The following is a 12,253-nucleotide window of genomic DNA, read 5'->3' on the forward strand; positions in this document are numbered from 1 at the left end:
CCTTGCAGATGTAATTGAGTTAAAGATCTTGAGGTGAGATCTTCCTGGATTATGTGGGTGGGCCCTATATCTAATGACAAATGTCCTTAAAAGAGATAGAAGAAGAGAAGATTCAGACAGGAAAGACCATATAAAGATGGAGGCAAAGTTAGAGAGATACAGCCACAAGCCCAGGAACACCTGGAGCCACCAGAAGCTGGGCGAAGCAGGAAAGGATTCTTCCCCAGAGCCTTCGGAGGGACTATGACCCTGCAGACTCCTTGATGTCAGACTTCTGGCTTCTAGCACTGTGAGAGAACAGATGTGTGTTGTTTAAGCCACTTAGTTTATGTGCATTTGTTACGTCAGCTTTTGGAAATGGATACAGATGACAAGCAAGTCAGGCAAGATCTTGCCCTGATGGATTTCACATAAGAAAGTCGAGAAGAAACAGGATATCTGAAAGGGGGAGGTGCTCTGAAGGATAGAAGATAGGGCAAGCGATAGCACATCACAGGAGATTGCCTTGATGCAGTCACTAGAGGAACCCAGTGGGAGCAGTGCTGTTCAGTGGACCCCACAGAGCCTGGGGGTGACATTCTTGGCAGGGCTGCTGCAGGGCCGAGGGCCTGAGGCAGGAAAAAGCCAAGAGACCATGTGACAGAGCCGATGAGTGAGAGCGAGTTTGGATACAGAGGTAGGCAGGGCCTGAGAAGCAGGGGACCCTGGCCTCTAACCTCACTGCAGCTGGAGCCAGCAGAGTGCTGCCAGGAGAGGGGCCTGACCTGATGGACCCGGATGGGGAATGGGCCTCTGCTAAAGTCCAGGTAAGAGATGCCACGGACAGCCTGGGCAAGGGTGGCAGCAGCAGTGAGGCCAGAGGAGTGGGCAGGTGGGAGGTATCCTGGGAGACAGAACTGACAAGACTTGTTGGAGGATGGGCTGTCATGGAAAGGAGGGAATCAATGATGTGTCTGTTGGGAGCACCTAGGCGAAAGGTGATGTTTATCGAGATAGGGATCTGAGCAGTGACTGGGTTTGGGAGTGTGAAATCAGAAATCTCATGCTTACATAGGGATAGTAACACCATTCGGTCAGTCACTCACTCACTTTACACTGAATGAGTGCTCTATTCTTGGCACCAGAAAATCAGCCACGAGTAAGACTGCCTTTATGGAGTTTACGATTGTGTGCAGAACAAGACACCGTGGGTTGATTGTTGTCAAATGAGAATCAGTTGGGAGCATGTAATAGTGAGACCTGGCTCTGTGTGTGTGTGTGTATGCTTGTGTACCAGGGAACCCAATATGTACACATTTGATGAGCAAATCTGAAGATGTGTGAAGCCTCACCTCCAACCGGATCACCCTCTTGATGTTGACAGGTTTGGACGGCTGGAAGTGTATCTGCAGGCTGTACTCAGCCTTGGGGGGGATGGACCCCTGCATGGTGGACACAGTGAAGTCATCGCCCAGGTGCTCCAGGCTGGTGATCCGCCAGGCCACAGGCAGGGGTGTGACGTTGCGGAGGAGAACTACCTTGGATTCTTTTCTGCGGGTACCAAAAGAAATTTTGTCAGTTTCAAATGATTCTGATTTATTATGGCAGGTCAGAAAAAGCACTTCTAGTTATTTTAATCGTTACTTAGTTCACTAACCAGTGTTTATCAGGGTATGGGGCCTGGTGGTAATGATCAAGGAATGCAGGATACATATCATAACAATATTCTCTTCTAGTAGCCCCAGAAATAAACATTCTCTATTTAGAATAATATGAAGCCAGTGAATGAATATATTAAGTCCCAGTTTTGGTCTAGTATTCTCTGTTTGTGCTCTAATTTCTAGACCAAAGACTCCCAACTTTTTAGGGTAATGGACTGCTTAGAGAATCTGGAAAAAAGTGTCCTTCTGAGAAAATTGCAAATATGCACACACTTTGGCAATTGATATCGGGGGTGGGGGGCAGTCCCTGAACCCTAATGAAGTCAAGTTAACTTGTGAACTGCATGGGGCTATTAACCATCTTGGTTTGCACAGGACTAGAAGTTTCCCAGGATGCAGGACTTTCAGTGCTAAAACTAGGAAAGTCTTGAGAAAATCAGGATGAGTTGGTTGCCCTAGAACTAAATGTTCTTTAAATTCCATTGCAGTCCTGGTATCATCCAGAATTCTCACCTGTGCAGCAAGAGTCGGTCAAAATGCAATTGCCTGGGTTCCAGCTCTAGTTCTGGGCGGACCCCTTGGCAGCTTAATTTGAAGACCGTTGGCTCTGGGTTCTCCTTGATGCAGCAGACAATGCAGTCTTCAAAGACACCAACTGCAGTAGGGTAGGCCCATATGTTTAGCATCTAAGGAAAGAGTCAAAACAAAATACATTTATGCTGAGAATGCTAAGGCCTCAAATTCCCAAGAAAAACTTGCTCTGAGGTAGACTTGTTTCCATGTGACTGTACCTGCTTCTCATTGGGTTTCAGAATCATGCTGATGGGCTCCAGGAAGTAGGTGTTTGCTTTGACATCATTCTGAAAACAGAAGAACACCTCTGCAACCATTGGTGAATTGTTCAGGATTGTCAATGTTTCCATGTTGCCTGGGAACAAGGATGACTTGTACCTGGAAATGAAGAAGAATTAGGGATGTGGAGGGACACCTGGGTGGCTCAGTTGGTTAAGCATCCAACTCTTGATTTTGGCTCAGGTCATGATCTCACAGTTCATGAGTTTGAGCTCTGCATTGGCCTCTGCACTGAAAGCACAGAGCCTGCTTGGGATTCTCTCTCTCTCTCTCTCTCTCTCTCTCTCTGCCCCTCCCCTGCTCGCTGTCTATCTCTCTCAAAATAAATAAATAAACATAAAAAGAAGAATTAGGGATGTGGATGTGAGCACTGACTGGGAGTTCAGGGAGAAAAGGAGATTGTGGGGTGTACAAAAGGTAGTATGGTTCACCGAGGCAGTAGCATGGCGGCTAAGAACACAAGCTATGCAGTTGTGAAGACCTGTGGCTATGACCTGATCCCTCTCCCTGCAAGCTTGGTCTCCTCATCTCTGAGATGGGAAAATAATAGGGATGCCTGGGTGGCTCAGTCGGTTAAGCGTCTGACTTTGGCTCAGGTCAATGGTCTCGCGATTCGTGGGTTCGAGCCCTACATCAGGCTCTGTACTGACAGCCAGCTCAGAGCCTGGAGCCTTTTTCAGATTCTGTGTCTCCCTCTCTCTCTGACCCTTCCCTGCTCATGCTGTCTCTCTCTCAGAAATAAATAAAACAATAAAATTTTAAAAAAAAGATGGGAAAATAATACTTGTTGGGATTTCTATGAGTATTAAATGCAGTGGCAGCTATTATGGCAAAGAATTCTAACTAAGAACCGTGCAGCTCTAACCTTCCCAGGGCTTATCTTCCCAGGAGACATGATCCTGTGAATAACTTATTATTTCACATCTGTCTTGGAGATGATCTCCTTTACCTCCTTCTCCTAGACCTGTACAAGATGTTACCATTCTGACATGGATTCATTTGGTGTGGTTCACTGGTACAAGGCTGTTTCCATTCCTTCATGACTTTGGGAAAGAGCCACTAAGTTGAAAACTGTTGGTATTAGAAGCTACTCAGTTAATGGTAATGAACAGAAAAGGAACCACAGAAGTACAAGGAATGCCAATGAAGATGCACATTGGCAGAGATCAGAGGTCAGGAAAACAGTCACCATAGTCCCCACTGCTGCCCAGAAACAGTCTGAAAAGCTTTTTGGATAAATAGTGATAAAGGAAGGAAGGAGAGCAAATGGCAGACACCAAATCAGAGTCAGAGAGACAGCATGTTCTCTGTCACTATGAAAGAGGGGGTGACCTTCATATCTACCTGGTCACCACCACCATCCAGCACTATCTCATGTGCATTATCCAGTTCAATTTCACAAATCTGTGGATGGGTGCTATTATTTTCCCATTTTGCAGATAAGAACATTGAGGCTCATCAACATTTAAGAAAATAAATAAATAACCGATTGTATGGGGCCCTGTTTCTGGGCCACTGTAATCCTCTCCTTCTGGATCAGTGCTGTCTGACCCCAAATTCTGGTGGTTCCACTGCTGCCAGAACACATGCCTCTCTGAATGGCCATAATTTCCCTGACTTCTGGCCTTGGGCTGCTCTGTACATCCTGTCCTATAACGCTCCTCCATCTCCCTCTGAAGCCCTTCTACTGGGCCTTTGTCAGCCAACCCTCTTCATCTTGGCTTTCTGGTCCAGCCTACTTACCACAATAAATGCTAGACAGAATTAAGACGTGGTAAGAACTGCTCCAGTTTTGGTATTAACCTCTCTGCCTACACAATGAGAAGTTTGTGCGTGAGTGAAAAATCTGATATCAGTAGAAATGTATGGCCATAATCCTCACCTGGGCACCCAATTTTGCCTAACAACCCTAATCTTTTTCTCTAACATTCTCCCTCCCCAACTTCCCACAAAACTGTTCCACCCGCTCTCCATTTTCTCAACATTTTAATCTTCTCTCCACTTCCCTCCCTGTTAGGGATGATCTTGAAATTGTGTCATGGAGAAAATAGATGGTTGTATGGAACCTTCTCACTGTTCCAACCAAATCTGCACCTGAAGCCATGTGCCTTCCTCTCTCCTAGTAGGAGGTGATAGCCCCTCTTCCTGGCAAGAACAGCATCTCTGCATCCCATTGTGTCGTCTAACGGAGCTATACCACTGATGGCCTTTACTTCCTTGCAAAACTCTGACCTCTTCCTCCCTGCATTCTCTTGGCATCCCAACATCATAAGAACAACAGTGTGTGAGCAGTGTTCCCTGGACTTCATGTCTCCCTCTCACCCTTGACTGTCTCTATCTTTCTTCACAGCCAAGCTTTCCAAAGAACTATCTTCACACCCCATCTTCATTCTTTTACTGGCCAATGATTCTTCAACTCACTTTGCTTGGGTTTCATCCTCAGAAATCCCTAGAAGGCTGCTATGACCTCCATATTGTTGAACCCCATGGATGTCCTCTGAGAACCAAAACCACAGAGCTTATGTGGCTACTAGCTATACTTCCTAAGCATCTCAAACAACACATCGAGAGTGAATCCTTTCTCCAACGAAACCTGGTCCTCCTCCAGGCTTTTCCATCTGGGAAGATGGTGCCCACATTCATCTGGGTGCTTAGCAGGAACTCAGAACACAAGAACCCAGTTTTCCTGATTTGTGGTTCAGGGCTAACTGAGGCAGCATTATAAAAACCACATCCACATAGTAATCCTGTTTGTACTATTAGTCATGAGTCCAACTTGGAGTCCAAAATCTGTTTTGAAATAATGGAACTCTTACTTATCTCTTGATTTTCCACAAAGCAGTGGCCCAAAGTAAAACTTCTCCATGCTCATAATATGCTTCTTAAAGATGACCTCATCTGTCTTCATGTCCATCTTCCACTGAGGAAATACCACTCTGAGCACAGGGGAGGAAGAGAGGAAGAGAGGTTGTCTGAGTGGAAGTTCAATGCCTCCGCTTGATGTTTACATGAACCCCACATTCGCTGTTCAGCAAAGAGTCCAGGTGTCCTCAGACAGAATGATTCTTAATTTGAGGACCTCAGTTGAGCCTTTATTCCTGCTCCCTCCCTCCCACCACCCCTGAGATGATAGTATGGTTTGAACTTGAGAAAAAAGATTCCCAGTGGTATCTTTCATAATGAAGGGCTGATGACAGAGCTGAGTTAGACTTCCTGTTCTAGGGTGCCTGGCTGCAAAAATAATCCCTATGGAAAACTAGTTCTGGACATTAGCTAGCTTCTGAGTAACGTGTCCAGTGTGGCCCCCTGGTGAGAATTGCAAAAAAGGTCTTCCTGGTGGACAAGCTCTAAGAGACTTCTTCCCCTAGAGGGGTTGTGCACTAGCTTGCTCAGCCAGGTGACTTTATGTCATGCATAAGGGACATGGTGGTGTTTGGGAGCTCAGAATAAAAGTCCGTCTGTGGACTTTCACACATGTAGTGATATTATAGGAGAAAAAGTCTGATGGTACATATGGAATCTCTTTAAATTAGCCCAGTAGTTAAATAAGCCAACTAACTTGGCAGAGAAGGACAATTCACTGGCCTCACACCTACTGACATGCTCAGTTTCATGATATATGACATTCCTGTGGCTTTGTCAGTGTCCAAGACACTGATGCCCAGTACACCTGGCAACACCCCAGGGCCACATTGGTAGGGAGAGCTACCTTGCTCAAAGTGCCATGTGGGAAAACAAAAATGTTTCTGTCAACTCTCTCTTTTAAAGTACAATACACTTGGCGTACCTGGGTGGCTCAGTTGGTTAAGTGTCCGACTTCGGCCCAGGTCATGATCTCCCAGTTCGTGGGTTCGAGCCCCACATAGGGTTCTGTGCAGGCAACTCAGAGCTTGGAGCCCATTTCAGATTCTGTGTCTCCCTCTCTCTCTGCTCCTCCCCCACTCATGCTGTGTTTCTCTCTGTCTCAAAAATAAATAAAAACTATAAAAAAAATTTAAAGTACAATACACTTACTTTGGGTCTTGGCAGATGTATGGATAACTGCACACGCCCCGGCAGTAAAGCTGGTACTGGCGGTGAGTCCCAAGGATCTCAAAGTTAAACGTCTGGTCAAAGGTCCCAATGTCAGCAGAAGAGAAGTGTAATCGCAAGGTCACCTCACTGTTGGCTGGCACGATCCACCGGAAATGGTTCAGCCTGCCAATGACCACAGGACTTTTAGAGACAGAAGGCTTCCTCTGGGCTAGAAGCAGGCAGGACAGCTGCCTGGGAGGAGTCCCCACCAGCCGGGGTTGGGCACAGCCATGTAGAGGGTCCTACAGGCAGGACGGCTCTGCTCCCATCTGGTGTTGGGACAGCCACTCCCTCTATTTGGGCTTCAATTACCCCTCTCCCCCACCCTTGGGTGGTCCAGAGGCCCACCTGATGAATTTCTCCTGAGAGAACTGCCCAGAGAAGCTGCTCTGGTCCATGTCTGACAGGGGGGCAATGGCTCCAGACATTGCCCCAGAAAGGACCTTCCTGTTGAAGGCCATGCGACGTTTGTCCTTCTGAGTGTCTCGGGCCTGATCTGCCTTTTCTTTCAGTTTCTGTCTGCTTCCCTTAGAGGAGGTGGTCTGCTCCTCCTGGGCCTTAATTAAAAACAAGCATGAGGTCTTAAATACTCATTTCCATACACACGAACAGACACAAAGATGCCCACAACATGTTTGCTGTCTGGGGTGGCTGCACTGCAGGTCCAGGATGCCGGCAGCTGCTTAGAGCAGAGGAGGGCCCAGACGACTGTCCTAGCAGAGAAGAGGAGTAGTGTAGAGAGAAGTCTAGTGCTTTCCTTGGCAGCCCGTTCCCCGAGGAGGCCAAAGCCTAGAGAAAGCTCGAAGCTGCAGGGAATGTGTTCCTATATGCATTTTGTTGTGTTTCCTCAGTACTTTTTACTTTAGACTCCTCAGCCACTCCTAATCACACTGACTTTTGACAGACCAGACCTGTGTTCTGACAGAATATTCCATACTCTGAAATTTTCTATTTTTAGAGTGTCATTTCACTTATTCCTTTATTCCCTGTAGTTTTTATAAGATAGAAATTAGGCTTCAAAGCTTGATTTGATTCACAGAGGATGCAGTATGTGTCACACTCCAACATAATGAGGGACAAAAACAATGCCATGTCAACCCATGATTACAGATGCAGTGTGTTCATGTGGCTGGAGTGGTGCCCGCCAGAGCTGGCCATGGTGAAGTGGGCTTCTGCCTTTGCAGCTGCTGGTCACCTGTGGGAGGAGGCTCTGGGCTCACAGTGCACATCTTGTTCCCCAACAAAGCACTGCTTTTTGTTTTGTATCAGTTGGTGCTCCTCAATTAATACTTTGCTGGGGATAACAGAATAGTGTTTTTTTTCTTTTTAAAAAATATTTATTTTTGAGACAGAGATAGAGCACGTGTGCGAGAGGTGGGGAGGAGCAGAGAGAGAGGTGGGGGAGAAAAGATCAGAAGCAGGGTCTGTGTTGACAGCAGAGAGCTCAATGTGGGGCTGAAACTCACAATCCATGAGATCATGACCTGAGCCGAAGTTGGCAGGAGAGAATTCTACCAATGAACCACCAATGCGACCTGAGCTGAAGTTGGATGCTTAACTGACTGAGCCACCCAGGTGCCCTGTGTTTTTCTAATTCTACTCTTCTTTCTATAGTTTTAGTTGCCATTCTTCCAGAATGAAGTGTCTTCTGACAATTGGGGATGAACTAGAGTTTCTCCTAAAATGGTAAGTTAAAGAATGCTTAACCTTATTCTGTTTGTGGCTCATTTTAGGGAAAGAGGTTGGTGTCATAGTCACCTCTGATGTTGGCAATTTTTAAATCTTTTTTATTTGGACTCTGTTTTAGAAAGACCTGCCCACGCATGCTGCTGATCTCAAATGATAATTTTAAAAAAATAGTTTATTGTCAAGTTGGTTTCCACATAATACCCAGTGCTCATCCCAACAAGTGCCCTCCTCCATGCCCATCAACCCCCTTCCCTTCTCCTCCACCCCATTAGCTCTGACTTTGTTTTCAGCATTCAAGAGTCTCTCATGGTTTTCTTCTCTCCCTCTCCCCCACTATTTTTCCCCTTCTCCCCCATGGTCCTCCATTAAGTTCATCCTAATCCACCTATACATGCATACATATGGTATCTGTCCTTCTCTGCCTTACTTATTTCGCTTCAAATGATAATTTCTTCTTTTTTTCCTAAATGTTTATTTATTTTTGATAGGAGGAGAGAGAGAGCAAGTAGGGGAGGGGCAGAGAATGGGGGACAGAGGATCCAAAGCTGGCTCACCGACAGCAGTGAGCCCGATGTGGGGCTTGAACTCTCGAACTACGAGATTATAACCTGAAGTCAGATGCTCAACTGATTGAGCCATCCAGGTGCCCCTCAGATTTCTTACTTACTTGTAATTTCTTACTTACTTGTAAATAGCAGTTTGAGGGGGTCTCTTAACCTAACCAAGCCTTAGGAAGAGCTTATAGGTGATTTTATTTATTTAAATGTTGTTATTTATTTTTTGAGAGAGAGAGACAGAGCGTGGGCTGAGAAAGGGCAGAGAAAGAGGGAGAAACAGAACCTGAAGCAGGCTCCAGAGCCTGATGTGGGGCTCAAACTTGTGAACCACAAGATCATGACCTGAGTGCAAGTTGGATGCTCAACTGACTGAGCCACCCAGGCACTCCCAGGCAGTTTTATTATTCTTGCTGCGATGTATGTTTTGTAGGAGGCTATGCAGAGAGATTCAAATTTGGGGCCATCAAACTCCTCTGGGAATAAAAAGCCTCTCTATAGTTCTTAATATATATACCTTCTGTATATTATTGGTCAAATCTATTTTTCCTTTGTGGTTTATTCTATTAATTGCATATCTATTTTCTTTTAATTGTATATGATTTTATTTGGATTGGTTATACTTTTAATTTTTAAAAAATGTTCATTTATTTATTTTGAGAGAGAGTGAGAGAGCAGGGGAGAGGCACAGAGAGAAAAAGTGTGAGAGAGAATCCCAAGCAGGCTCCATACTGTCAGCATGAAGCTCAATGCTAGGTTCAAGCTCACAAACTGAATTCAAGAGTTGGATGCTCAACTGACTAAGCTGAGGTGACCCCAGATTGCTTATATTTTTGATCCAGCTGGAATTATTTTTACTGTATTGTGTCAATAAAGAGATAAAAAGTGAGTTTGCCAAAACATCCAATCATCTTGATAAATTCTTTGGTAATCTGTTCTTTTGCTAGTGCTGTGACTTGCCTTCATTTGTGTCTGTGGATTCTTGTATGCTCATGCACTATGTGAACTATCTTATCTTCCCAACAAACTCTAATATCTTTTCTTTTTTTTCTTTTTTAAAATTTTTTAATGTTTTATTTCTAGGAGACAGAGTGACAGCGCGAGCAGGGGAGGGTCAGAGAGAGAGGGAGACACAGAATCTGAAACAGGCTCCAGGCTCTGAGCTGGCAGTCAGCACAGAGCCCGACGTGGGGCTCAAACCCACGAACCGCGAGATCATGACCCAAGCGAAAGTCGGACGCTTAACCGACTAAGCCACCCAGGCGCCCCTCTAATATCTTCTCTTAAAAGAGCTGGTTTTGCTTACTATTTTTTCTCACACATGAACTTCAGAGCAATTTGACAAGTTCCCTAGACCATCCCATGGGGACTAAAAAGGGTGGAAGATGAGAATGAGCCATTTTGAGAGAGGGTCATGAGAGGTCCCCCAGCTGGATCCCTGATGAGTCAAGGGCAAACACATCAGTGAGCATGACACTCAACACTGTACTCAATTTTGGACCATGTGGAGGGTGACCTCCTCCGTCTGCCAGTCTGAAGTCCTGCCAAGGTCAGGAGGGCAAGATGGCTGGCTTGATCTTTACCTTCACAGAGCCCATGGTGCTTGAAATCTCTGGTTCTGCTTCTCCTTCTCTTTTCTCCTCCAGCAGGGGGAGCTCTTCAGATGGTGGGCTCACAAACACAAAATGCTTCAGGATTTCTGTTGTGGCCAGAGGCAGCCGCTTCATGGGGAAGGAGATGATTGAGAATAAAGCCGGAGGAGGGATGGGTGGGCCAGAGGAACCCAGACCCAAGATGTCCAGGATCTAAAGGAAAAGCCCATGGTTAATTTCCTGTGCACAGGGTGGGATTCCCCTAACTGCCTCCCTGAGTGAGCAGAGGGTGGTTCAGATTCTCCTGCCTTTTCCTCAACATTCTTGGGAGATGCCCCTGCCATGGGCATGTGTCAGGGGAGGGGTGTGAAAGGCTTCTTACACAGCTCTATAGGTCTTTCTAGACCCCTACATTCCTAGACCAGGCAGGGGTACTTGCTGTGGCCGCACGCTCCCTGTACCTCTCTCATCATGGCCCTTGTCACTTTACTCTGTCTGTCTCTGCAGTTAGATGTTATATAAACTCCACTGGGACAGAAGCCAGGACCATATAGCACAGGGCCTAGCATACAGTAGGCACTCAAAAATATGTTTTAGAGAATAGCTCTTAAGGCACTGATGTCTATAGTACAGAGCTGTTCTATCTGTTTTCAGGTCTTGTATTAAGTGTTCTTTTACCTTTAAACATTCTTTCCTTCTAATGCTGAAAGATAGGGGTGGAGCAGGTCAAATACAGCAAAGAAAAAAAAAAAAGCCAAGGTTCCAGGAATGGGTTAAAGGATGGGAAGGAAGAGAGAAGTCAAAAAGAACCTGGAGAGGAAATTTATTCCTACAGCATTCTCCCCTTCTGCTCTGATATATACTGAAGGAGCATCTTCCACAGAAGACACATTTAAAATTTAGCAGCAGCATCCTTCTCAGCATGGAGCCCTTCAGAATAAGCATGCTATCTCTAGATTTGTCATCATCGAAACGGTGTTACAGCCCACTGGAGCACCCGTTCTGTGGACCAAATGGGCTATTAGGCCAAGCAGGCAACTGTCTTCATGGAATCCGGCGTTTCTAACCTGCCCGGCAGGTGGCTAAAAACCTAATGCTTAGCTAGTGTTAGCTCCCAGGGTTTGAATGTCTGTGAGAGAAAGGAATGAAGAGTTTGTACCAAATGTTAAATTAATATGGCCAGGGTTAAAGAACTTTACAATCATCAGTCTAACGTGTGGCTTGGAAATGTGGAGAGGAAAAAAAAAAAAGGCAAGCAGATCATCTTGGCTATAGTACTGGAGTGCTAAGCAAGAGGAGATGTTCCTTTTTCTTTTCTTTTTTTTTTTTTTTAAATGTTTTATTTATTTCTAAGAGAGAGAGAGAGAGCGTGAGCAGCGGAGGGTCAGAGTGAGAGGGAGTCACAGACTGAAACAGGCTCCAGGCTCTGAGCTGGCAGTCAGCACAGAGCCCAATGCGGGGCTTGAACCCACGAACCGCGAGATCATGACCCAAGCGAAAGTCGGACGCTTAACCGACTAAGCCACCCAGGCGCCCCGACATGTTCCTTTTTCAAAAAACATATTTCTAGGGGGAAAATGGCCAGGACGCCTTACCTAAGGCTGAGTGGAGGCGGAACTATAAAACGAATGGTGTTGTGTCTTCTGCCCTTTGGCCCACCTGGCCCACTGTGGCGGACTCTCGCTGTGAGGACACATCACACCCTAATCTGCCCCCTTGAGGAATTACCTGTGTTCTCCCATCAACCCTTACCTGCCATACATTCCTCTTAGGCTCTGTTCTCTCTTTGTCAAGGTTGTGTCTAATTTCTGATAGACTAAACCAGAGATCAGCAAACTGTGCAGCCCCCCCC

At 45.9% G+C, this 12,253-nt stretch overlaps 1 protein-coding gene across 1 annotated transcript in view; it reads right to left on the reverse strand.

Annotated features, from left to right (window-relative positions):
• The window catches only part of HYDIN (HYDIN axonemal central pair apparatus protein), a 334,542-nt gene that overhangs the window by 73,264 nt on the left and 249,025 nt on the right, over positions 1-12,253 (reverse strand). The window contains exons 46-52 of the mRNA XM_077756337.1: positions 10,393-10,614; positions 6,915-7,123; positions 6,507-6,689; positions 5,309-5,428; positions 2,432-2,591; positions 2,154-2,326; positions 1,332-1,530 (exon numbers count right to left, since the gene is read on the reverse strand). Coding sequence (XP_077612463.1) covers positions 1,332-1,530; positions 2,154-2,326; positions 2,432-2,591; positions 5,309-5,428; positions 6,507-6,689; positions 6,915-7,123; positions 10,393-10,614 — 1,266 coding nt within the window. The remainder of the gene's footprint in view (positions 1-1,331; positions 1,531-2,153; positions 2,327-2,431; positions 2,592-5,308; positions 5,429-6,506; positions 6,690-6,914; positions 7,124-10,392; positions 10,615-12,253) is intronic.

Source organism: Crocuta crocuta, unplaced genomic scaffold (genome assembly GCF_008692635.1).
Source record: "Crocuta crocuta isolate KB4526 unplaced genomic scaffold, BGI_CrCroc_1.0 scaffold388, whole genome shotgun sequence".
In the NCBI taxonomy this organism is placed as follows: Eukaryota; Metazoa; Chordata; class Mammalia; order Carnivora; family Hyaenidae; genus Crocuta; species Crocuta crocuta.